Consider the following 26,059-nt stretch of genomic DNA (forward strand, 5'->3'; position numbering starts at 1 on the left):
GAGTTCTTTTTTTCTCATTTACAGTCCCTTCATTATTAAATCTTTAATTACATGATAGAAAGAAGTCCCAGATTTTGGTCTTTCAAAAAAACGCAAAACGTGAGATTCACGGCATTATTTAACTGCCTACCAGCTTCTTCATACACCAAAACCATATTCATTTTCTTTTCTATGGTCAAATACTCCATAGTGAGGCAGTATTAATAACAGAATGGAAAGAAATATATATTCAACATTTGAAAATAGACTGCTCTGTTGACTTTTAGGGCATAAAATCATAACTTTAATACCCATACAACAATAAAAATATATAGAATACTCAAATTTATTAAAAATTTAAATCAAATTGCACATATTCAAGTTTTGATATTATGAGTTTTATTTATATTGTTTAGGATATGAAATAAAAGTTTTTTCCCTCATTGTAGCAAGCATGCACCCCAAAATCATGTCTTGAAGTGATAAGGATCTTTATTTTATCGTTTGTAGTGTGGTGTCAAATTTCTAAGAATGCTGAGATTTATTTAATAGGTGGATAACCCTGTTTCAGTAGAAAATAAAGCGATTTCCGGATCACCAGAGATAGTAAAAAATATTTACAGTCCCAACAGTTATACTGGACATACATCTACCATTCTCTAATGGTCCTCTCTGTTGGATCAGACGTACTGCTTCATGCGCACAAATATAAAATAACAAAGACATCTTACCAGTCTACAAATCTTCATTTTTTTTCTATTCATTTAGTTCCTTCATATATTGAGGAAATATGAGAACAAAGTGGAAGTTTAATTTCCAAACAATAAAAAAGACAATTAATAAATGAATAATATATAGGTACCTATGTACCAAGCTACTTACCTGTGCCCTTCTTCTATATACAAATATTCCTTGATCAAATATTTATTAATTTTGCTAGTTACCCCTGTCACATCTAATTAAATTAAAACATGAAAGAAGAAGGAAAAAGGGACATATATCCATCCATTGATAATATTCAGATAAATTTATCTACACTTAATTATTAGACTACTTATAACTTTTAGAACTGGTTTTTGAAAACCTTGATAATTTTGCTAGGCAAATAACCTCCATGAAAATAGAGAAATTGGCTAGTGTTCTGCTTATTTTGTTTTCTCTATAGAAATGATCTTCATGACAAACTTACTAGGAGTTTTGAAAATCAAACCTTAGTAGAGAATTATTGTTTATTAATCTACTGGTATGTATCTAACTACAACAAAGAAAAATACTCATTTGGTTGTAAAATACAAGTATCTATCCAATCAAAATGACTACCAAACCATTATTTCAACAAGACAGTGAATACTAATAGCCAAATATAACATTTTCAATATAACAGATAAACACATAATATTGAAAAAACCTTGACTCTATACTCGACTGTACTATAGCTTTCCCAGTGATTTGTTTGGCAACAAACACAAAGGGTGTGGAATCCAAACAAGCCTTCAAAATTAATGATTCTAAACCTTGAATACTTGGGGGCGTCAGGCTTTTTTCGAGACACCAACCCTTCCAAAACGGGTTCAACTCTCAATTAAAGGAGGCAAAGTAACTAAACTTACCAGAATTTTAAACCTTTCCTACAAGTTACTGAAATCACTACTGCGTCATTTCGTAATAATAAAGAACTAGCGTCCAACGGCTGACATTTTCGAGATCTAAACAATATTAATTGCTACGATCGATGGGTAGGAACTTGAACACAGTTATTTACTGGAATTTGAATTGATTTAAGCGCAAATTTTGACAAACTTATTAATTGGCTGTTAACTATTTTTAAAATAAACATTTACGATTAGTAGATTTCTTGCCAACAACTGTCATCCGCACACAACAAGCATCAGCTGATTGGGCAGAAAAACAACAACCTTCCAAAACAAAGAAGATAGACAAAGAGAAAAGTAGCAACTTGTCCTTTTTGATTGAATGCTCGCGCATGATTGGTCATAGATTTTTGTAAAGTTACTTGTTAGAAAACCGCTAGGTGGAGACTCCAATGGTTGACAGACTGCGCGGCGTTATCTGTCACCTCTCACCTCTCAGTATCGGTGTCTCTGCCCTCCAACCGGAACTTGGTGTTCAGCAGCCGAATTCTCCCGAAGGCGTTTCTGTCGAAAAAATTAGGAAAGTTGTTGGTTGTTGTTTGCTGTGTATTTATAAAATAAATGTCGTTAAAGATTGTTTAGAAAATTCGAAATAGTTTTAGGGTGTGCCGAGTAGAATAAAGTACATGATCAATGTCGAACTGTGTTAACTGTTAACTAAAGTTTAATTCACTGTTGGTTAATTTTTTTATCCAGAACATAGTAGAATTTCCTGTAAACATTGGAGCCCTGCAGCACTTTATGACTAATTCAGTTATTTAAACAAATTGCTAATAGTTTGTTGAAGATGAATGTAAAAGAAATTTCTACTGTACCAAATAGTGATTGCAAATAGAAGATGTCAAGGCTCGCTGATTATTTTGTTATTGTTGGATATGATCATGAAAAAGAAAGTAAGTAGATCCACTATTTGGGTAATTTTGTAATGAATTTATAACACATGCCCTTTAGACCATGTCTAAAGAGGAAAAGTAATAGGATACAATGTACATATCTTTAATATATTATTTTTAACTAAAACCTTGAGGACAGCGAACATTATATTTATCTAAGTTATACAGGGTTTCTCCAATGCCATGTGACACCATGGCTATGTTTGAAACAGTAGGAGATGAGATATTTTAAATTAAAAAACAGTTGCAATTTTTAAAGTTTGAAAAATATAAAATTGGTTAAAACTTTTATTAATTTTATTTGTAAAACTTTAAACCTAATCAAAAAGTGATATCTATAGGACATTTTAAATTCTTTCAAATATAAATTTTTTTTTTAAACATAACTCATTTTTTTGCCTTTACAATGAAGCTCATTTAATTTGTAATATAGCCATGTATCGACAGTATACGATTTAATATGGACAAAACGTCCTTCTTAGAAAATCAACTAATGTTTAAGAATGTTTCTTGTGACGTTCTTAAAACTCCTTTCTTTAAAATTGTTTAAAAAAACATTTTTCATAAATATTTTCAAAAGTATACCGTAAAATCAAAATCATAATGTTAATTGAAAAAATTAGTTTTGATTGAATTTAATTAATTGCAATACTTACCCAATACCCTTTTTATTGCCTCATCATTCAGTAATGCAGCTGTTAAAGTTCTTTTTTGAGGTTTTTTAAAAAATCCCTATTCTAACAGATTTTTTTTTAATCCAAAAAAATGTTTGTATTTAAAATTCTTTTGAGGTACATGCGTGTTTTTTCTTTCTTGAGCACGTCTATTTTCTCTTCTTTAGAAATACAAATTTTTACTTTAAGAGTCATAAACTTATCAAAGAAAGAAATTCATATTGAGTACTATTTAAGCAACAGCTTTGGTAAATATAAACAATGCCATGTACTAGAAGTGCAGTATCAGCGCGTTATAATATACATATAAGTTTGGTCTATATGTTTTTTGGCTTGCAAGCCATGATTTTATATGTATATCATAACAGTGTACATTATAAAGGAAGAGTGAACTAGCGATCTTTAACAGAAGTTTTCTTCAGGAGGAAAAAGGAAGGAAGGAGTGTCATTAGTTTATGCTTCAAGTTGTTCCAAATTGTTTTTGGTAATGCGAAGTTTGTAGAATTTATAAAATAGACCGTTGTGCCAAACGCTATAAATTGCTTTATTAATATCCATAAATGGACTTGATAATCTATAGCAAATTTTACATTTTCTTCAATATCTCATAAACTATTCAGCGGCGTTCTATGTGGCAAATTAAATCCCTTTTAGATTCGAAACAGTAGTTTACGGTTTTTAATTCATGTTACATGCTATCTTCCTCATAAAAACTTTATGCCATTGTCTTAGGCACAAATGCTATAAATTATATGTTTCTTTTGAAATTAAAATAAAACTACTCCATATTGTCAAAAAAGAGGGCATTTAGTAACATTTAAGAAATAGCCTGAACCCATACATTATTACAAAAAAAAGCGGATATATCCCAGGAAAAGTAGGTGCCTACCCGTTCTAGATTATAATGGTAATTTTTTCCATAATTCTACTTTATCAAATATATGTATATTTACCGTGATTGATCAAGTATTCATATGAGTGACTCAGTCGTCAGAGGAACGATGATTTTAAAAAAAGCAAATGACAAAGTAGCGCTTTGATTTGCTATTATTTTTACGGCCAGAAGCCAAAACATGGGTGCCACTTCCCTAACTTATAGTGTGGTCAAATATAAAAGAATATTAAAAATTCCTGGTTTTTATGTACATATTGAGTAATAATTATAAAAACAGTAAACACATGATGATTAGGTAATGCCTGAATTCTGTAATTATACTTCACATCAAAGTTAATACTGAAATTGTCTTAACTTCAAAGTCTGCCTATTTCTGTAACTACAGCACAAATTTCGAGGTAAATTATAGTAGTAACAAAAGAAATTAGAAAGGAAACTCACATGAACAAATGTGCGAAAACTATTACTGAATTACCATAAATGTGACCGAAAAGGTTGGGTTACCTTTATGCAGATACGTTCGGGTGTTATTCCTGTGATTCATGAATGCCATATTCCATTGTAATATAATTTACAGAATGGATTGTTGCTTATTTATAGTAATATTTTTTATTATTGATTTATCTCTGACGAATATTTTAAAACTAGGTAAACAAACATTCCGGTTTTTGGCACATTAGTAAATGAAGTTAATTATATGCTTTCTTTTAAAACAGGAACTCGTTGTGTAGTCTTTTGAATATGATTAGGTATACCAAAGACGAACAAAGTACCTTCATTTTGCACTTAATGCGTTTCCGCTTAGCAACTTAACCGAGAATATAACTTACAGCTTCCTACAATTGCTGTCTGCTACATAGAAGGCAAATATTATTTGATAATCCCAGAGAACGCTATGCTAGCACTATGACTATTATTTTATTATATTAGATCATAAATGTGTTAGCTAGTTTTAGTGCGAGTAACATATGTATACTGACTTTTCTTAAGCTGCTTTATTTCGTTGCTTGCAAACCATGATTAATTACATTCGTGTTAAATTTCGTTTATAAATTGTATTTGCGATATTTATAAGCTGCAGATATAATAAATATATTTTTTTATAAAAAAATTTGGTACTTGTATTAATAGATTTCGTTTAGTAAGAAATTGGTTTCGTTTGTGTGAAAAAATACTAGATAAGATTGTAATGTTAACTAATGGATTTCAGGAAGTGGTGCCATCCTGCAAAGATTTCCTGAAAAAGATTGGCCCGACACACCTTTCATTGATGGCATTGAATGGGTGAGTTAATTTACCATGTATTAGAGATTATCTAAAATAAATAATATCGATCGTGTGCTAAACTTTATGCTTAACTACCATCTTGTGATAGGATTCAGACTACATGGAAATGATTTTTACTTAATTTAATTTCAATCCTCTCTGGCTATAGTTTTGCCAACCTCAAGGATGGACCCTTTCAACCGAGAGGCATGAACCACGTTTCTTTGTATCTGTACTTACCGACGTAGATGCAAACCGCCATTATTGTGCTTGTCTTTGTTTCAACGAAACTGTCGCCATTACTCCTAGTAAACCTGTAGACGAGGTAAACACCATGTACATACTTATTTAAAAAATGTTTAGCAATACACAGTTATGTATAATTAATTGCTGCAGGAAGAGGATCCAGTAGATGGAGAAACCACCCCCTTAAAACCAATTATCCCATCAATATCGCACAGCAGTATAATGTACGCTCCCAAATGTTTAGTTTTAGTTTCTCGGTTGGATTATATTGAAACTTTTCGAGTAAGTAATGGTGTGCTAGCATCAATTGTAGTGTCCCAAATTCTACTTATAATTTGGATAAGAGATGCATATTTGGTTAAATTGTAGTATAGTCACACTGAGATGTAGGAAGTTTTTTTGTTACTTGCGTTAGGCAAAATTAGCATATGTAATCTATACTGGATTTTGGATGAGAAGGCCCGCATCCAAATATTTTCCTTCAATAAAATTAAAGAGATGTTTATATGTTGCAAAGACCGCTTTACAGCTTTTAGCAATTTCCCTTCTCGACTAGCCAGCGATTTTATGGCATTTTTGTTGCTTTTTTATTTGATCCTGCTATGCAACTTTAGTCTACTCGTGGTACAATTTGACACAATTAACACCCAATTGACGGCAAAATAAAAAGTCGCTAAGTATAAAACATATTGAAAATCTATTACTGTTATTATACACGTATTAACTTGAACTAGTTGTGTTTAACCACGCTTCCCAAATTTTTAAAATATGTATCGCACTACGCTCTAAAACTGTCCCATTTCATTTTATTTTTCCAACTGGAATGTTAAGGAACGTATTAGATTATTTTATACTGTTGGCGCATCCTGTCTCCAAGGTACTCCATTGAAAAAGTAATAAAACGTATAATGGAAACTTTAGGAGCGACTGCACAATAAAAATATTTTGAACGACTACTGTTTTTCGAATACTTTACAAATTCTTTGCAGTTGTACCATAAAATATAAAAATTGTTGTTAGCTTATTTCGAAAATGATGATCCCAGTAGATAGCTAGCCAATCCTTTTGGTTGAAAATCGCCTTATACGGATCGATTCGATTTAGATTTGCTTCTCCAAAAACTCCAATAGTTTCCCATGATCACTCAAAGTGATTCTCAGAAATTTCATTCTATATACATACACAACTTTACATTGTGATTTTTTTTTAATTTAATGTTTTTTGTAGGACATATCGCGTAATTTAATAATGTGTCTTAGACTTACTTAATTTAACCAACCTTGTATAACTAAATGTTTTCTATTTTTCTTTGTTAAAAGTTGAATTTGGAGCTCGCATTGTACAAATATTACAATATTAATAAAAATATAGTAATAATGATTATTTTAGAATTGTCTTGGTATAATATACTGTGTTTACATAGAGAATATGCCAGTTCCCCTGGAAACTTTAGTAGGTAATATTTTGGGTTGCATACAAGTGCCTCCACCCGGAGGGCCGCAAGTCAGATTTAGGTACATTGTTTGATAGATATTGTACTAAATTTATAAATATTAACTGCAAATTGCTTATAGTATTGGAGCCGGAGACAGACAAGCCCTTCAACCACCTTTATCTCCTTCTCTCCCTGTCACCTATACATCAGTGAATTTACTTTTCCAACAACTTGGTATTCGCAATGTTCTCACTCTGTTTTGTGCCATAATGACGGAACATAAAATACTCTTCCACTCGAAAAGCTACAATAGGTATTTCCATGCGAGCGATAATGTTCCATTAAGACTAATGTATCCTTTGCCACAGGTTGACTGAAGCCTGTAGGGCTTTAACAGCACTAATGTACCCATTTCGGTATACTCACGTATATATACCATTACTTCCAGCCCCTTTGGTGGAAGTATTGTCAACTCCCACTCCATTTATAATGGGAGTGCATTCTTCATTGCGAGTTGAAGTTGCGGAACAGGTATATTAATTAAGATGCCGAAAAGCGTATGTCTTTAGACGGTTTGTGATTATAATTTCAGATGGACGTTATAGTTGCCGATTTAGATGGAGGCTCAATTCTCATTCCAGACGGCATCTCAGTGCCTCTTCTTTCAGAGCCTCTGTTTAGCCAAACTCAAGAGGCCCTAAGTTTAATTTTACAGCCAGAATTGTGTTGTGCGGACCATTCATTTCCACCTTTGGCATTGCGCGCTCCGCAACCTATTATGTTGGATAAAGAAATTCGAGCTGTGTTTATGAGAACTTTTGCCCAATTATTGCAAGGGTGAGTTGCAAGCTTTCCCGCCCTAATAGTTCATATATACTATGTGAAAATGAAATTCTGTATCCATTTGGTTGATTAGTAATTTCAGCAATACAAAACAATATTGGAAATGATCTATTTCTTTATTAAATTAATTCTATTTCTCCATAAATATTATGAAGTTTGAATGGGAGGGAGTTTTCCCATTTTCTTTGAAAATTATATGGATGTTAACGTCCTAATAAATTGATCATTCGTGTAGGACATATTGAAAATGGTGTTTTACATGTCTCAGTAACGGGTTGTTGTTGGTATTAAATTGAGCACGAACAACCCTTGGTAATAAATACGATATAAAAAAAATTCTGTTTAATGCCAAACCGGAATATCAGGAAATGTGACAATGTCGTATATGTATATATTTTATTAATTCAACACCCCTCACAGCCAGCATTTTCGGGTTTTTTACTCAAAATGCTATGTAGCTAATTCTCTCCAATGGGTTTTTGAGAATTTGGAATTTTATTAGATTGGACATAGCTAATGAACCATAATAAAATAAAGGAAATATCCGTGTCTTTTATTAATTCAAAGTAACAGCATCCTTTATGAGCACTTCATACCGATCATCTTTGATGTATTTAGCCATTAACATTTTTAAATATTTCGTAATATTTTACTATTTCAGGTAAATCATTTAATCTCACGTATTTTTTCTAGATATCGTAGTTGTTTAACGCTAATTCGGATCCACCCAAAACCGGTGATAACTTTCCACAAAGCCGCGTTTTTAGGTAATTTTGGTAATTTTTAAATGTGCATTTTTACTTAAAATCTGTTAAATGTATTATAACCTTTAGGTGAAAGAAATTTAAGAGACTGTGATTTTACGACGAGAGTGTTAGACTGCATGTTCTTTACTAGTTTTGTATCAGAGAGGGGACCACCATGGAGACCCTGTGATGTTTGGGATGAGCTTTATAGTAATTTAAATGATTTGTTTAAAAAAGAACGACAGGTAGTAACTTTTATCTTTGAAGGAAAATGTATCCTTTATAATCGAATTTCTGTAGGATCCAAGGTTAGTTTTAGTCCATATTCAGGAACTTGCCACCCAGTTGTATACCAACGAGATTCCAAATCCGCAATCATATGCCCAAAAGGTATAACAAAATCTGCATTATTAAATTTTTTGCCGAAATATGCTAAAACTATTTAGATCCCAGTGCCGCCGGAAGGGGCATTTGCCCGCATTCATCAGCCGGCTTTGCCGCGTATTAATGTCGATCTAGTGCAGGCAATCATCAATGAGGGCATGTCCAAGAACGATCTGAAAACGAGGTATGCTTTTATTCGTTTTCTTTGTACTGATACAATTAGATTCTATTATTTTGAAGATGCATTTTTACGTATACAGGGATCACATAAAGTTTATTAATATTTTTTTCTGCATTGAGTAAAACAGCACACCGGTGATTTTTATACACTATTTGTTTCATGTTACCATCATGTCATATGCATAATAATTGACAAAACCAGCTTAAACTTTTAAATTTAATATATTCTAGATTTTATGTGCACCTTGTATAAATATCTAAGATTTAATACGTACTAAAACAAAAGTGTTTTAATATAATTGAACACAGTGTTGTTTTTTTATCAATTTCTAGTGATGATCTTAACTGGTAAGTTTATTGTGCGTTTGTAGATAAATTGGCACTGTGCATCTGCTTTACGTTATTCACTACTTACTATTTAACTCTTAAGCGGTCGTGCGGGGTGTCTAGAACACCCCAGCGGATGTTTGCTACGCAAGAGGAAAAACGCATTACCAGTAGGTACCTTTTTGTTTATAGATTACTATTTAGTTTATAAAAGAACAGATTATAATTTTTTCTTTGCCAACAAAAACTTTCTAATACTATTCGATGTATTACTTAACAAACACACCCTACCATTCGTTTTTTTTCTGAGTATCACACACATTTGTAAATGTAAGTTTACATTTAATGTTTGACAACTTTTTGTAACGTGTTCTTCTTGTCGTATAGAGAAATAACTACCCTACTTTAATCACATGTTAATTTTGATATATCAAATCGTCTTGCAGATAAATCAGTACTCAGTATATCGTATTCTTATATACAATCAATTTACCTTAACATTTTTGTATTGTTTTAATGTATTCATAATGACCCATGCAACTGATTATGTATTGAAAAATCGCACGCCCGCTTAAGGTTAAACGGAATTTTCAAAGAATGATTCACAATGTCTTTTTAATATTTCGTGTATGCAAAGTTCATAGTTCTAAATGGAGATAACCTGAATTTTGATGAAGAATTGTCGATGTAAATAGGCGCAACGTTTGAAAGTTATCGAAAATTATTTCTATTAACCACACATTCTTACAAGAAAAATATGATTCGCTTCAATTTCAATACAAAATTTTTTATCCTGCTTTTTTTCTTATCTGATAATCGTTTTGGAGTTATTCAGCTGCAGTCTTTAACTTCTTCTAAAAATTTTCTATAACTATGTATTTTTTTAATTTTTATTAATTTTCACAATAGACAATAGTCCAAAATCAACTCAACCACGCATGTTCCTGCAATTTAGCTAGAGGAATTTGACACAACCTTAGAGAATGGTTTCACTCTTATTTCTTACCTTTTCACTGCTCTTCTCTATCGGTATTCTCTAAACAACGAGAAAAGTATGCATTAAAACCATCAAAATAAGTGATCTACACAACAGTAATATTTCAAATTTACACAGAAAAGGTAATGAAAAATACTTTTGCACATTTTAGGAGTGATTGCTGATATTATTTCAAAAAAAAAAATTCCAATTAAACATTTATCCTTGGTACCATCTCTAAAAACATTTAATTTATATACTACTGGTTTTAATAAAAACAAATACATATTTTTTAATTCTACATTCATCCACAATTTATTAGACAATTCTCCCGTTTAGTTTTTAAATATCTTATTTCGGTTATCTTGAGATTTTACGTCCTAATACAGCTGCTTATAGAATATCCCACTTAATCGAATTCATAACTCTTATAGTTTTCAAAATGTCAATATAGGTAAGCCAATATTTGGACACACTGTAGATATAAAATTTTCAACATTGTTATTGAAAATCGTATAGTCATTCAGCGCGTTAATCCAAAATTTAACAAAAATAAATAAATAAAACGTACGTAAGTGACTATAAATACGTAGGGTGTCACACTATAACTTAATGTGCTTTGCTGATATAAATGGATTTTATTATACTGCTCAAACGTTGAAATTGAATAGAACAAGTTGTGTATATGATAGTATTTTATACTGAAGCCTATTTGGTGACGTCATTAAACAAATATTCAAATCTTATGTCAATGTTTAAATTAATGAAGATACAAATTCTCTTAATGTCTAGTAAATGTGGTATTTTTTTATATTTCTAACTTCATTCTTATGTAAATTTTGGCCCTTTTCTTATCCATTATTTATACAAGGGCGGAACAATCTATTCCCATGGCACCTCTGGATTTTTAATAAATTGGAACAGCATATCCACAACTTATTTTCCTTAATTTCAAAGGCCAATGGATCTTACAATTAATGGAAAATCTTCTATTTGTACAAAAACATCTGCATTGCTTGTCTAAAATTTTATCACTAAATATGAATTTGTTTTAAAAAATACGCGTTTTTTTTGGCAAAGGCTCTCATCGCTAAGACCAATCCAACCCAGAATAGTCCCGATGGGACCTCACATATCAAATCTTCGAGACAATAGGAATATTGTTAGTAATTCGGCTAGACGTTTAGAGGTAAAGTTTACCAATATTAGTACATCTTGGTATTTACGAATTATACTTTTTAGGTTCTTAGGAATTGCGTCAACTGCATATTTGAAAATAAAATTTCGGATGCCCGTAAAACATTTCCAGCGGTGTTGAGAGCGTTACAATCCAAGCAGGCTCGGCTTGCATTGTGCAACGAATTGTCTCAGCAAGTTAGTGGCACCAAGGCTATGCTGGAAGGTAAAAACTTAACTAAAAAACATTAACAGACATTTTGAACAACTTCAATATAGATCAGCAATTTGATTTGGTGGTGCGTTTAATGAACTGTGCATTACAAGACGACAGCTCTATGGATGAATACGGAGTCGCGTACGCTTTGCTACCTTTAGCCACTATTTTTTGTAGAAAACTCTGCACTGGAATTATACAATTCGCCTATACCTGCATACAAGAACATATAGTTTGGCAAAATCAACAATTTTGGGAGGCAGCGTTTTATCAGGTAGACTCATTAGAAAACTGTGAACGTAGATGTACAACTTTCTGATTTAGGATGTCCAAAAAGAGTTGCGAGCACTTTACGCCTCTAGAGTGGAGAGTTTGCTTCCCAATGATAGGTTGAGTCCCATGTCTCCTAGAGATAAAGAGCTCAATTGGCATAGAAGATCTGTTTTACGACTGCAAGAAGCATCCGCGTTGGAAATTGCAGCGGAGCAAATGAGGTTGTTCCACACTTTAACATATATCTGTCTAAATTAAACTTCTTATTTATGCTTAGAATATGGAATTCTATAGACCCAGAAAAACAAAAGGAGTTGATCACTTGCGAAGAGAACACCATGTATAGCCAGGCAATTCATTACGCCAATCGAATGGTTTATCTCCTAATTCCTCTAGATGTAGGTAACAAAATGCACAAGCAGGAAACTTATGACGATGAAAGAGCCAGTAACAGTATTGCGAATAGGTAAATAATCACACATTTTATTATTTTTTAAATTAAATTGGACACTCTTAGAAGTTTTAAACTATTTTTTAGTGTAAGATGCGAAGCTATACCGTTTGGCTTAAATTTAAGATGTTTTGAGTCAGACAAATACATGTAGGGTTTTATTTCGTTAGTCTAGGGTATAATTCAAAAATGGGTTTATGAGGGTGGACGTGGCTTTGATCTACACTTTAAAATCGAATCGAACGTCAATAGGAATCGGAGTTGGAATAGAATAGGGATTCCCCGTCTTCGAGAAAGATTTAAATTCTAAACCCTCTGGCGGCGCACCATGGGCGTACCCTAGTTGGGAGTTCCATCGACACCACTCGCCGCATTGGATCGTGGTGCCGAAGTCCTTCGTCGGCGGTAATTACGTCTGCAACATTAGGACCGACAAAGTCTTCTGCGGGGAACTCCCATGCCGACAAAGTAATTCGGTGGGAATTCTCACCTACCAACCAAAGTCTAAAATGGGCGTGCCAAAGGGGTACATCATCTTCTTAACAATAACTTAACCCTAGCTCTATTTACAATCTACAACCGTTCCGATAGACTCTCGACCTCATCAAAATATACAATGCAATACAATTAAAAACTATGTACAGGGTGGTTGATTTGACTACTGTATCCTACATACATATGTTAAATAAATAATTATCGATTCAATAAAATTTTAATGTAAATTTGGTCAAAATTTAAAAAATCAGACTCATAATATTTATAAGAACAATTTTTTGGCTTATTTATTTGTCAGTGATTCCTACATATTGTAAAACGCAAGCTTCTGTTTCCGTGAGTCACTCTAGTGTTCAACTTGTTGATTATATGAAAAAAATGACTAAATTTGCATTATTCTAATGTCCTTTACAGTGTAGCCGAAAGTGATAGTGCCGACGCAGAATCAGGTTTTGAAGATCAGGATCCCACTGAGACAGGCAGTACGGTTATCCGAATTGTCTCGAGGTTCATTGATAAGGTTTGCAATGAAGGTAAGTCAATATATTGTCTTTTATTGGATATGGGTATGGTATTAGTATCTACAATGTATCATTTTTAAATGAATGCATAGTTGATATCTTCGAAATAACCAAAGGTACAAGGTTGGTTAAATTACGTTACGGTTGAACATTTATAACGTTAGCAAATTTTAAATGACTTTCGAAACATATACAAAATAACTAATTTAATATTGGCAAGATATGGAGTTTATTCTAAACTAGAATTTGTTTGATAATGGATTTTGAGGGGTAAAACGTATTCATGTAATATACCGTTGTAGGAATAAATCAATATTTCAAATTGTGAAATAAAATATTCGGGTACATATATTATATATTTCTTTTAAGTTAAACTTAGGGATAACTTAACTTTGATTGGAGTTAAAAAAAATAGCTTAATGGAAAGAGCCAGAGATGGTTTCTCAGATAGCAGTCAGGTCAGAACGTTATTATGACCCTTTTTCATAATAAATAAACTGTTTGTCCATGTCGAATCCCAGTTATCTCTCAAATTTCCGTGCTGTACTATAATATTTCTTTTTCTTCATACCGGATTTTTCGATGCACATTCTGCTATGTATCATCGATCAATATTTGTGTACGTTAAGACCAGGACGAAAATAATGATAATAACAATAACCTTAACTAATACAGGTTGGATTGAGGTATTAGTGGCTGCGTGGGATGTGTCATCTATATATACTTGTGCAATAAATTTCATTAGGCATCGGTGTAGATTATAAAAATTTTCAAAGTATTTTTTTAATTTCGCACAGGATATGTGTTACACCATTTATTATATTCTCTTCTACTGAGAAAAGAAATAGACGTAATTGTATGCAACTCGTTATGGAACTTTGATAATTATGTTTAGGTGGAGTTACAAGAGATCACATAAGAAATCTGCACCAAATGATACCAGGAGTAGTGCACATGCACATCGAAACTTTAGAAGGAGTTTACAGGTACACATTTATTATAAAATCACAAATCAAATTAAGCAATTTATTTGTATTATCAATTAACCAACCAATTAGAGAATCAAAAAGACGGCCACCCATACAAAAACCGAAAATTCTTACACCGAACTTACTACTGGGCGAAGAGCTTATAATGGAAGGTTTGCGAGTTTATCTGCTTCCAGACGGAAGGTAATTTGTTAATTTTACAGTTTATATTAATAAATAATTCCTGGTTTCTGCCATAGAGAGGAAAGCATTCCAGGACTTTTAGGCGTACCACCATTATTGCCAGCGGAAGGCGCAATATTTCTTACCAATTATCGTATCATTTTCAAAGGGACCCCTTGTGATTCTTTTGGTAATATTTATAGTTTTTTTTTCTGTAAGTTATATTAATTTTGATCGTCTCTCAAAAGCTTGTGAGCAAATTATAGTTCGATTCTTCCCAGTAACCTCTTTAACCAAAGAGAAAAAAGTTGCCGTTCAGTATTTAGCTCATTTGGATCAATGGCTCCAAGAGGGTTTGCAACTAAGGTATTTTCAACATAACCCAACTTATTTTTAGATCTATACCTAGTGATTTTGCTTAGGTCTTGCACTTTTCAACTAATGAAATTAGCATTCGATGAGGAAGTGACCGCGGAGCATATAGATAATCTACGAAAATTTATCCACAAAAACAGGCATCCGCCCAACTTTTGGCATTATTTTGCATTTGCCGGTAAGCCTTGCCTTTAATCGACTAGAAAAGAAAAGAGTATCAAATAAATTGTAGGCCAGGTAACAGTTACCGAAACGCCGTTACATAAAAGCAAGGAGAAAAATGCAACTTTAAAAGGTTTTGCCAAGAAGACTCTTTTAAAAACTGCTAGGAAGGCTGGATTTAAGCCAAAGTCGTCCTCGAAGAGGCAGAAGTATGTTTTGCCTAATGTAAGTAGTGTTTTTGTGTTGATATTAAATTATGACTGACAATATCTCGAAAATCACTAATGATAAATCAATATGGAACAGACGAAATCATTACATAATGTTCAATATAGAATTTTAATTATACGTTTTAAGGCTTAAGTTATACAATTATAAATCCAAGTTTAGGAACATGAAAATTATTTCCAATCATTTTTTGTGAATTATTAATGCACTATCCGGTAATAGGGTAAGAACTTCTAAAGTTGAATTTATAGTTTCGTTAGCGTAAGCTGTAAGACGTAACGTTAGGATTTAATGAAAGCAAGCATATTGGCTATTTTGTTAGTATTTTTCTGTATTATTTATTGATGTGTCAGGTGACTCTAAATAATTCAAACAAGTACATGACGTCACCGGGAAGGATGAGTGTGCCTTTGGAAGATTTTGTCAAGGAAGATGATATTTTGATGGACGACTTCGAAAATAACCCAATTGTAGCCACACCTACTCCTACAGATGCCAAAACATTGGAACGAATGGTGGAAAGGAGTTACGTACGAGATTGGCAAAGGTATTTCAAGTTTTAAAGCTTCTCTAAAACAGGGTAATTATTTCTATTTAAACTTAGATTGGGGATTTGCAATAACACGTCTCCGCTTAACACCAAAGGGCCTCAGGATCAATTTAAATTAACTTCTGTGAATTCAACCTACTCCATGTGTCGAAGGTAAATTAAGTGTAATGTGTACAAGCAATCTTGTAAAATAAAATAGCACCCTGTATTTTATTCAGGTTTTACTTCTTCTTTTGGCCCCGTGAAGTCCAAGTGTCACATTTCTGGATTTTCACGTTTAGAGTCACCTAATCTACTTTAAAACACCCTATATATTGACATTTAAAGTATACTCTACATCTGAAAAAAAGTCTTCTATTAGTCATTATGTTTTATATTTAATATGTGCATTCCGACAGTTATCCCGCTCTCTTGGTAGTACCAAACTCGGTAACAGACGAAAGCATAAGGAGGTTTTGCAGATGTTCTAGACAAGGACGAATACCGACAATCACATGGCGACATCCCAGGACGAAAGCTTTGTTATTGAGAGGCGCCGGACATCATGGTAATTTTCAGAATGAGTTTAATGTGTGAATTTATTGCCTGAAATGTTCTTATAGGTAAAAGTGTGATGGGAATGCTAAAAAGTCATCCTACTCCAAATGCTTCAACCGAATCCACTTCGTCGAATGAGCAAGAAAAGTATTTGTCTGCTCTTGTGAATGCTACCCCAGTGTTCTCTCATCGGTAAGTAGAGTCAATTGCTATAATCTTGACATGAAATTTTAATTAAGCGCTGCATTCTTTTATCTAGATATCTGATACATTTCCAAAAAAAATTAAAAATTTAAAGTCTTGCTCTGAATTGGGCAGTCAATTAACCAACCTCGAATCTTTTAACAACTAAGATTTCAATAGCACTGCTCGAAAAATGTACATTCGGTATATTTATTGCTACACATTCTCGTTTTAGGCCTGGCTGGGCAATGTCGGATAGTTCTTTAAGCATTGACTCTCTATTACTGGCTGCCGAAGACCCATTAGCCTGCGCCACTTTAACCCCAGAAGTTGCCAGACGTTCAAATGCCTTTAACAAAGCTTTCGGTACCTTAGGGTAACGCTCAACAAGACCAATTTACTGTTGAAATCACTATAAATTGTTTGCTTAGGGTTTTTCCCCGGCATTCAGGTGGTAAAGGTCCTAAGAATTTTGGCAGGTGGGGCTCGTTAAAGGACCGAAGACAGTCTTCCCAAGGGTCATTGGCGCCTACCCAACAAGCTAGAGCCACAATGCGACATTCAACTGATTTAGACGGTGCAGTTGACAGCGTACATACACTTCAAAGGCAAGTTGTATATGTAAATGGTATTTTCTCAGGTTTGCAACTTCAAAGATTTCAGAGCCGCCTTGTACATATTAGGTGAAAAGGCTCAAATGAAAGGCATTAGGGTGGAATCAGCCCCTAAAACCGACTTTATTCCAGTGGATTATTACGACGTCAGACATACTAAAACTTCATTTAAAAAGCTGATGCGCGCCTGCATCCCCAGTTCCCAAAATCAGAACGTCGAGCCTGAGCACAGTTTTCATAAGCAAGTTCATAAAAATTAACAAAACACTTTCAATAATTAATTCTGGTGAATATAGGCTGATAGAAGCTTCAGAGTGGTTACAACAAATCCAAAATATCATGCAATTGGCTGGCGCCGTTGTAGATTTGTTGGACTTGCAAGGATCCAGCGTGGCAATATGTCTTGAGGAGGGTTGGGACATCACAGCTCAAGTATCCTCAATAGCGCAGCTTTGCCTTGATCCTCATTACCGTACAATCGAGGGATTTAGGGTACTCGTGGAGAAAGAGTGGATTGGTTTCGGGCATAGGTTCAGTCACAGGTATCTAGAATTGTCCTGTATATTCTCAAGTATTTATTTCTTATAATATTTTGTAGAAGTAATCTTAACGCCAGCTCACAAGCAAGTGGATTTGCGCCGACTTTTCTTCAATTTTTGGATGTGATTCATCAAATCCAGAAACAGTATCCGTTAGCTTTCGAGTTCAACGATTTTTACTTACGTTTTTTGGCCTATCACTCGGTTTCATGCCGATTTAGGACGTTTTTATTTGATTGCGAAGCAGAAAGAGTGGAATCTGGGGTTGCTGCTGTAGAAGATAAGAGAGGATCCTTGACGTCTCATCATAAAACAGTAGACACCACGTCCGACGATGAAAATATCTATCCTGGTAAGTAGTATATTGAGGATTAATTTTATTATGCAGTTATAGAGCTGGTAATTCCTCGGTGGAACGACGAACGTGTTGTTCGCATATATACGGGGCATTAAAATTCCACAATTTACTCCAATTTGTTTTAAGGTTCAAGGCTTGTCAAGAAATAAAAATGACAAATAAGGCTAAATTATATATACAGGGTCATTCGCGGAGACTCCTATTACATTTTTATGGGATTCTAATATAGTTACAGTTCTGAAATTATGGATGCTGATGTAATGAAGTTTAATCTATTTAATTAAAATATTGGTATCACTGCGACGTGGGATCTATATGTAACTAACAACAACTTTGTTATTTTTAATGAAACACCCAGTGTTTTATTATATTTTCAAATTGCCTTGAAGATTTAAATCTCAATTTATTTATCATATACCATACCTATAATACCCCGTTTTCGAAATAAAAAAATTTTTCAGCTGATTTGGAAAAAAACACCTCTAAATTGAAAAGTGACCATCTTTTTAAATTATCAGAACTAGAGAGCTTAAATTTGAGCTACAGATTCTTATTAGTCATCTATGTCTTGTAGTAGTATACATATTTTAGATTTGCATACAGGATGTAGGAAAATTAGTACAATATCAGAATAATATAAATATGAGTGTTAAATCAATAATCTAAAATAAATCACCCTATTTGTTGCAAAGCATTTCAACTTTTAACTAACATTCTAATAAGGTTTAATTGACCTGACAAAACTTAACTGTGAAACACAAAAAACAACAAATCAGAACTCACCCTTGAGCACCAAAAACGTGAACCAGAATCAAGTCAGCAATGTCCCCTTTCACTCACAAAATTACAGTTAAACGCCGCCCACTTTCACTTACCAAGTGATAGATATACGATTTACCTCACGAGTTGTTAAAAACAAAAGAAACCTGATTATTTCGGCCATTAATACAGCGCGCATTACGAATGTCTTTCCCATCGAAGCGTTAGCATTCGAGTGAATCATTTACGAAGTGATATTGGTACGACCTGCTCTTTGTAAAGGTACAGCTGATCGATCGGTCTTAGAAATGATACATGCGATGTTTCCAAATCTAATAAAACGAGAGAAAAATTGCAAATGTAAGATAGCCGTTTCAGTATGCAAATAGCCCGACGGAATAAAAAAACATTTCCTTTTTCAAAGAGAACTTCATCGAAAATTGAGTCTGCGATTTTTCAAGAAAATACTTACAATTTCATACAGTATTAAATACTTTATGTTCATAATTGACCTACGTACAGCAGTAAAAAAATGTAAAGCAACTTTTGAAAAATTAATATAATTAAAGTTTTAATAGTTACAAATATTTAGGTATAGGTTCAATATGAAGCCAATGTATGTCCAAATACTTGTATGAAAAAATGTCTTTATTTTTATTTTTTTGTGGAATTTTAATTAACAATAGTATTTTTTAATGGTAAAATATAGAGCAATTTATTAAATTATAGCAAATATTTACCTTAAAATTTATTTCGTTCGTAACATATCGTTGTTTAAAATGCCTCAAGACAAACATTTATCAGTGAAAATAAAAGAAAGTGTTGTTAATTTGTACAGAAGCGGCCAAAAGCAAGCAAATATTGCTAACACATTTAATTTAAACAAACTCATTGTTTGACGAATTATTCGACAATATCGAGTGCCCAGGAATACTGATGTAAAAAGGAAGTGTGGCAACCCCCAGAAAACCAATCGTTACCAAGATAAACAAATTTTTAAAATTGCTAAGAATGAATCATTTCTAGGATCAAATAAAATTAAACTGATTTTCAGGCTATGGTATTGGCCCCCGTCACAAAATAGATGGCCATATAAATAGATTTCAATTTCAAGACATCTTAGGGAATCAAATGATGCCATATGCGGACGATGTTATTCTCTTAAGGCACATTTATCTTTAATTAGGCTCTTGAAGTTGCATAATAATTATGATCTAATAGGTAATAGCCATAAGCATTATGTGGCGGCCCTTCAAGGAAAAATATTCCTTCACGAAATTGTCAAAAATTTGTAATTTTCATTAATAGTACATTTCTTACTTCTGCAGGCAACTATTTCTGGATTTGCAATAAACATATAAACATAATTCTACCTCTCGATGCTCCTCGTGAAGGCTTTATTATATATATTTATTTATATGTTTCTAAATTGACAGTTCCCTTGTTGTTAGGTGGGAGATTATGCGGGACATATCAAGGCAGTAATCTGGGACAAAGCGTTTTCGACTATATCGAGAAACAGCACGCTAGGAATCCTTTATTTTTCAATTTTCTTTACACACCCGACTTCGAACACCCGGTATTAAGGCCGCAAAGCCATCTGCCTTGTCTTGAGGTAAATTTTCAATTTCCTTAGACCTAATTTGGTTTTTAACGTGCAATTTATCCAGATTTGGAATTATTATTTGGATGAGAATCTTCACAATGGTCCCAGTTATGATCCCGAGATCATTCAAATGGACACCCAACAAGAAGAAGAAGCTGAAGCCGCTGATGGCTCAAATAAATCATATAGAAAAGTTGTGGCACTTGGGTAAATATTTCGGAGAATAATATAAAAGGTTATTCACGTATGTTTTTTTAATTAGATACGATTGCATCGATAAAGTTGTCCCAGATGCCTTCAGCCATCTTCTGGAAGATATACATAAACTGGAAATGGAACTAGGGCATTTGCCGCAAAAATGGAAAGTCTTGTGGGATAAGCTGGATATACCGTTGACGGATTCACTTACTGTATGTTTTCCTTGTTTTAAGAACCAAAGTTAACCTAAGATCATTGTAGCGCCATGCCTCATTTAGCGCTGCTTTAGTACGATCCCACGGCAGACTGGTCCATAAACGTTCCACTTTAGAAATTTTAATGCGAGGTAAAATTTTCCTGAAAAAACGTGCCTATATATTAGATATCTATGTGTTTAGGGAAAATGGCTGGAGCCGCTGAAGCATCACTTATGTATTCACATCCTCACCGATTTGAGAAACATAACTACACGACCCCCACACATTGCGACGCTTGCTCGAATCTCTTATGGGGTCCTGTGAAAGTGAGTTTTCAAAACAATTTCAACAATTTCTTGATTTGGGTACATGGAAGTACTAATAAACTAATAACATGCCAATTATATCCTGTTATTATAACTATAAATTAATGATTTAATTAATTGTTTGCCATTTTAGCTAGAAGAACCATTCATATTATCGATCCTGTCATGACCAGATCAAATTATTTCGTAGTGTTTATTTACATGCATGACATTACAGCGAAGCCTTCAAGCGAAAATAATGCTGTTTCCTATCAAAATTATATTTATTTAATTTTGTTTCTAACTCCTTCAATTTTTGAGCTATCAATTTGAAATCTTGCATAAACACTATTCTTTAGAATTACATAACTACGATTCTCAATTTGTTGTTAATATACAATTTTAGACGGGTATGAGATGCATGGACTGCGGATACAGTTGTCATGAAAAATGTGCAGAAAGCGTCCCGAACAATTGCACGAAATATAAAGCAATTTCGGATGCTGCAGCGACGCAAACTATGCAGGTTAGCGGTGGCGATAATGGATCTGTTAGTTCAGGAAGTGCTCGTCAAACGTCTAGTCAGCAATACTACGAACAGTTTTCGTCCAACGTAGCGGAAAACCGTACCCACGAGGGATACCTGTATAAAAGAGGCGCTCTCCTAAAGGGCTGGAAGCAACGCTGGTTTGTGCTAGATTCCATCAAGCATCAATTAAGGTATTATGATGCTATGGAAGACTCGCATTGCAAAGGATATATCGGTAAACTTTCCGTAGATAATGATTTACTTCAAAACTATTTTGAGATTTTTTTTTTCTAGATTTGGCAGAAGTAATGTCAGTCAATTCGGCAACTCCTGCTCCAGGACCTCCAAAGAAAACTGACGATAAATCCTTTTTTGATGTAAGTTTGCACAGCGTGTGCATCAGGGTTAGTCTAAGTTGATGATTTTATGTTTCAGCTCCGTACTAGTCGTCGCACGTACAACTTCTGCGCTGCCGATGCAGCATCTGCGCAAGAATGGATCGAAAAGATTCAAGCTTGTTTGCAATAATAAAACGATAATACTCCAATCAATCCAAAGATATTGTAGGTAGTCACTAAAAGTTTAAGTCGCATTTTGCTAGGACAACTCTAATATTTATTTAAATTGGTAGATGAGTCATTTATTTATAGTATTGCAGTAACTAATTTTCTTTTGCTCTGTTCTTGTTCCTACATACTGTTGTCCTTTCAGTTGAATGCCTAAATATTCTATTTTTTTATTTATGTAGATATGTATGTAACAGTCCTTGTTGAAAACGTGTTTACCATGTTTCCAGCTTTCAAACCCGTCAGGAATCTTATCACTTCGCATTAATTAAGGTTAATCGTATTTTAAACAAGGCGAAGCACACAAAACGGTAAAGATGGATCTTTGGAGAGGTTCCTATTTTATACATACATGGTGGGTTTAATTTCTCCATGAATATATAAACGTCAAAAAATATAAGACGTTACAGTTTGGGACAAAGAATGCGCATTTTTGAGCTCTTCATATGATGATTGAAGATCGAAAATATGTACAGGCGGTGCCAAAATACATATTGGTAGGTTGAAAGCTTTTAACTGATGTTATCTCGGCATTTATATTCCCTAAGAAATTTGATACATGATAATTATATACCTAAAAATTACTCTCAGTATGTTTAGTTTCGGCTAAAATGTCGTATTGAGGCTCGGACATGTCTCTCGTAAGAATGCTATTTTTTTTCACAGAATGACAGTTTCAACCCTTCATTTCCACTACCATTCCTCACGTTCTCCACCATCTCTATATAATATCCCATTGATGTTATAAAAGTTATTATTTGAGAGTACTTTTTCCAAATGTCCCCTTACTTCTACTGACAATGTTTATAGACTTTAGCAGTTTGGTGATTGATTTTAACAACGATACTTTACCATTTTTTTCTGAAAACACGTTCAAATTAGAAAACAGGATATTCGTTTACAAGCCTTTTTACTTCACTTTTCCTGAAAGATACAGTAGTGGTCAAAAATATAGCAACTCTGCAAAATTTAAAAAAAAATCCTTTAAAGCAAAATATTTCACAAATTATATTGCAATATTAATATTTAGAGCGGTATCCCTTTTCCCTAATAACCTAGTCACAATTTTTGGCATCGAAAGTAACAAATTGATAATATACTGTTCATCGATCGAGTTCCAAGCTTCTTGAAGGGCATTAAAAAGTTGATCCAAATTCGAGTAATTTTTAGAATGGATTTCAGAATCTACATAATTCCACATGTTTTCTATGGGGTTTAAGTCGTATGACTGCGAGGATCAAGGTAATACATGAACTTGTTCTTCTCTTTAAGTTTTTTATAAGTTTAGAGGTGTGTTTTGGGTCATTATCTTGCAGAAATATAGCATGCAAAGGCATCTTTTCATCCGTGTAAGGAATCAGTTGTGTTTGCAAAATACAGGACGTCCTAAAAATAAATGCCTTAATTTGAATAAATAATAGAACTTGTAAAAAGCAACCTTTTGTTCAAGTACGTTTTTTGCGTAAGATGTATAGTTTTCCAGTTCAATTCATTAAAAGATTTATTACAATTCCGTTACCCGCCTATGACTTCTAAAATTGTTTATTCTATTTCGGATCCTTCGCATAGATACCTCCCAGGATTATTTTCAACACTCCAAAATTCCTTTTCAACATTTGCAAAACGATTAGGTCGTTGTCTGTCGTGACCTTGATATGCACCTGCACAAGTTCCACTATTTCGAAGTCCTTGAATAACACGAACAAACGTGCGCCTATTAGGTGTAGGACGATCCGGGAAACGATGTGTATAAACTCTTCGAGTCCGATTAGAATTTCCACGGGCTTCCCCATAAGCTAACACCATATCAGTCTATTCATTATTTGTTAAACGCGGCATTTCACACGAAAATTTCTGAATACTATTAATTGTAAACAATACAAACCTTGCGATGCATCGAGCTTCACTCACGGTTAGTAAAAAAACTTTACGATAAGAAAACATCAACAAAATATCCAGTGTTTATTTGTATTTTTTTTAATCCATAAACGGTGCCATAGATTGGTTTTAATAGGTAAAAATACCGGAAGTAAATGTGACTTAAAAAAAAAACTTATTTGACAAAAGTTGTTACTATTGATGAGTTCTGTTACCTGTTGAAGTTATAGCACTTATTTCTGGGACACTCTGTATAAAATATTTTGATGAATTACGTAGTAGAATACGCATTTTGAAAAATGAGTATTCTACTTTAACCTTAGTTAAAATAATATTATAAATGACAATAAGTTTTCACAGTTTTCTTGTATGTTAAAAAATATTAGTGTGCAAATATCTCTTTGACCCACTAGAATTTGATAATCAGATCTCAAAAATTTGTAAAAATACATTAAAAAAAGCGTTTGTTGGTGATGCTAATTGACAGCAAATAAAAACATTTTCAAAAAATGTATGTTAAAAAATTCATTTATAGCATTTAATTTTACCTACTTTACAATCCATTTATCATTGTTTAATTTCTATCGTCTTCAAGTTAAAAGAAATTGCGAAAATGTGTTTTAAACGTCAAAAAATTTTGGAAATCGATAGTGAGGAGAGGTATAAGATTTAGTTTTCCGAAAATAATTGCTTTTTTAGGTATTTTTACAAGTTATTTGACCTTTTTGGTAAATAAGAGTCAAAGTAGATCTGGAAATATTACTTGTGTCAAGTATCCTAGCTGGAACTCTAATAGAAGAGCTCAACACGAGGTTAATAAATTTAACGCGTAAAACTATGTTGCTCATTATAAAAGGCACTGTATAACATCCGATAGACATTGAAGTAAACATTATTTACATTATTTATATCCTACTTTATTATTAAAACAAAAATATAAAAGCAGTACAATCGCTGATTTATCTGCTGTCCTAAAAAGATTCAAGCCTATGCATAAGTTTCACTGAAGAACCTATTAAAGATATTCAGGTGAAAAAACATGTTAGCATTAATTTGACTTTTTTGTGGCCAAATTCGAAATAAATACAGCATTTCCATACATACTGTGCGATCATATTGTTTGTGTTGGTCGTGGCACAAATTACTATTTTGTTTATTAAATTATAATTAAGTTTTTGTATTATAGTTAAAAATTTTATATTTTTTTATGTCAGTTGTATCAAAGCAAACGGAAAAGCTCATAATAAATGTTGTTATGTCCTCTTAAAACCTTCTTTCTTTTTTCAGATTCAAAGGAATTGAAATTTCAGGATATATGGATCCGATAATCAAACGCCCTATTAGCAGCGTAGGTGAGTACTCTAAAAAAAGTTTGGGGTGGTAAAGGGCCGTCGGGGTTTCAGGAAAACTTCACACTATAGAAATGGACTGTTAAGGAAAATAGTAAATTTCAAATGTGAAAAATTGTACGGGTTGCATTAAAAGATGTAAAAACGTATTTGGAAAGCTTATCTTTAATATAGACATTTGTTATTCAGTTTTTCCGGATTTAATAGTAAAAGAAATTATGCAAAAATGCAGCTCTCAGATCGCTTAGCATTTCCTAGTTGAAGAGATAAATCACTTTCATAGATTCAAACACAACCTCCCGATGGATACTAAAAATCGCATATTTTTGTCTCTTCTCATTTCTTA

General features: G+C 33.2%; 2 protein-coding genes across 5 annotated transcripts in view; one reads left to right on the forward strand and one right to left on the reverse strand.

The window, feature by feature from the left end:
• LOC136346911 (breast carcinoma-amplified sequence 3 homolog) overlaps positions 1–19,714 on the reverse strand; it is a 51,015-nt gene extending 31,301 nt beyond the window's left edge. The window contains exon 1 of one of the 2 annotated variants that reach the window (XM_066296456.1): positions 19,110–19,714. The gene's annotated coding sequence lies outside the window, so the exon portion shown is untranslated. Of the gene's footprint in view, positions 1–1,589; positions 1,888–19,109 lie in introns of those variants that run through there. The other variant, XM_066296455.1, reaches the window with a different exon arrangement.
• Positions 2,063–24,637, forward strand: Sbf (SET domain binding factor). 3 transcript variants are annotated; one of them, XM_066296450.1, is made up of 42 exons: positions 2,063–2,524; positions 5,304–5,377; positions 5,529–5,684; positions 5,756–5,887; positions 6,995–7,119; positions 7,180–7,353; positions 7,409–7,571; positions 7,633–7,877; positions 8,577–8,659; positions 8,717–8,874; positions 8,930–9,019; positions 9,076–9,197; positions 9,527–9,541; positions 11,577–11,685; positions 11,739–11,898; positions 11,952–12,163; positions 12,214–12,383; positions 12,440–12,628; positions 13,523–13,641; positions 14,525–14,615; positions 14,688–14,801; positions 14,858–14,970; positions 15,029–15,146; positions 15,203–15,333; positions 15,388–15,542; positions 15,899–16,092; positions 16,150–16,248; positions 16,494–16,642; positions 16,698–16,824; positions 17,051–17,191; positions 17,247–17,423; positions 17,479–17,670; positions 17,726–17,971; positions 18,028–18,320; positions 20,537–20,700; positions 20,756–20,898; positions 20,954–21,101; positions 21,151–21,235; positions 21,288–21,412; positions 21,798–22,155; positions 22,215–22,297; positions 22,356–24,637. In XM_066296450.1, exons 1-42 carry the CDS (start codon positions 2,470–2,472, stop codon positions 22,446–22,448), a joined length of 6,090 nt encoding a protein of 2,029 aa, XP_066152547.1. In that variant the 5' UTR covers positions 2,063–2,469; the 3' UTR covers positions 22,449–24,637. The 3 variants fall into 3 exon arrangements, with proteins under 3 accessions (XP_066152547.1, XP_066152548.1, XP_066152549.1); XM_066296451.1 differs by having other exon boundaries at positions 8,577–8,650; XM_066296452.1 differs by lacking the exon at positions 9,527–9,541 and having other exon boundaries at positions 2,064–2,524; positions 8,577–8,650.
• Positions 24,638–26,059: the final 1,422 nt, after the last annotated feature.

This window comes from Euwallacea fornicatus, chromosome 25, assembly GCF_040115645.1.
Source record: "Euwallacea fornicatus isolate EFF26 chromosome 25, ASM4011564v1, whole genome shotgun sequence".
Classification (NCBI taxonomy): domain Eukaryota; kingdom Metazoa; phylum Arthropoda; class Insecta; order Coleoptera; family Curculionidae; genus Euwallacea; species Euwallacea fornicatus.

Excerpts from the sequence above, each read along its gene's own strand:
- Sbf (XM_066296450.1), top strand. The coding sequence starts at position 2,470 with ATGTCAAGGCTCGCTGATTATTTTGTTATTGTTGGATATGATCATGAA. Across the intron at positions 15,334-15,387 it reads GCATTATTTTGCATTTGCCG|GCCAGGTAACAGTTACCGAA; the intron begins GTAAGCCTTGCC and ends AATAAATTGTAG. Across the intron at positions 16,093-16,149 it reads TACGTACGAGATTGGCAAAG|ATTGGGGATTTGCAATAACA; the intron begins GTATTTCAAGTT and ends ATTTAAACTTAG.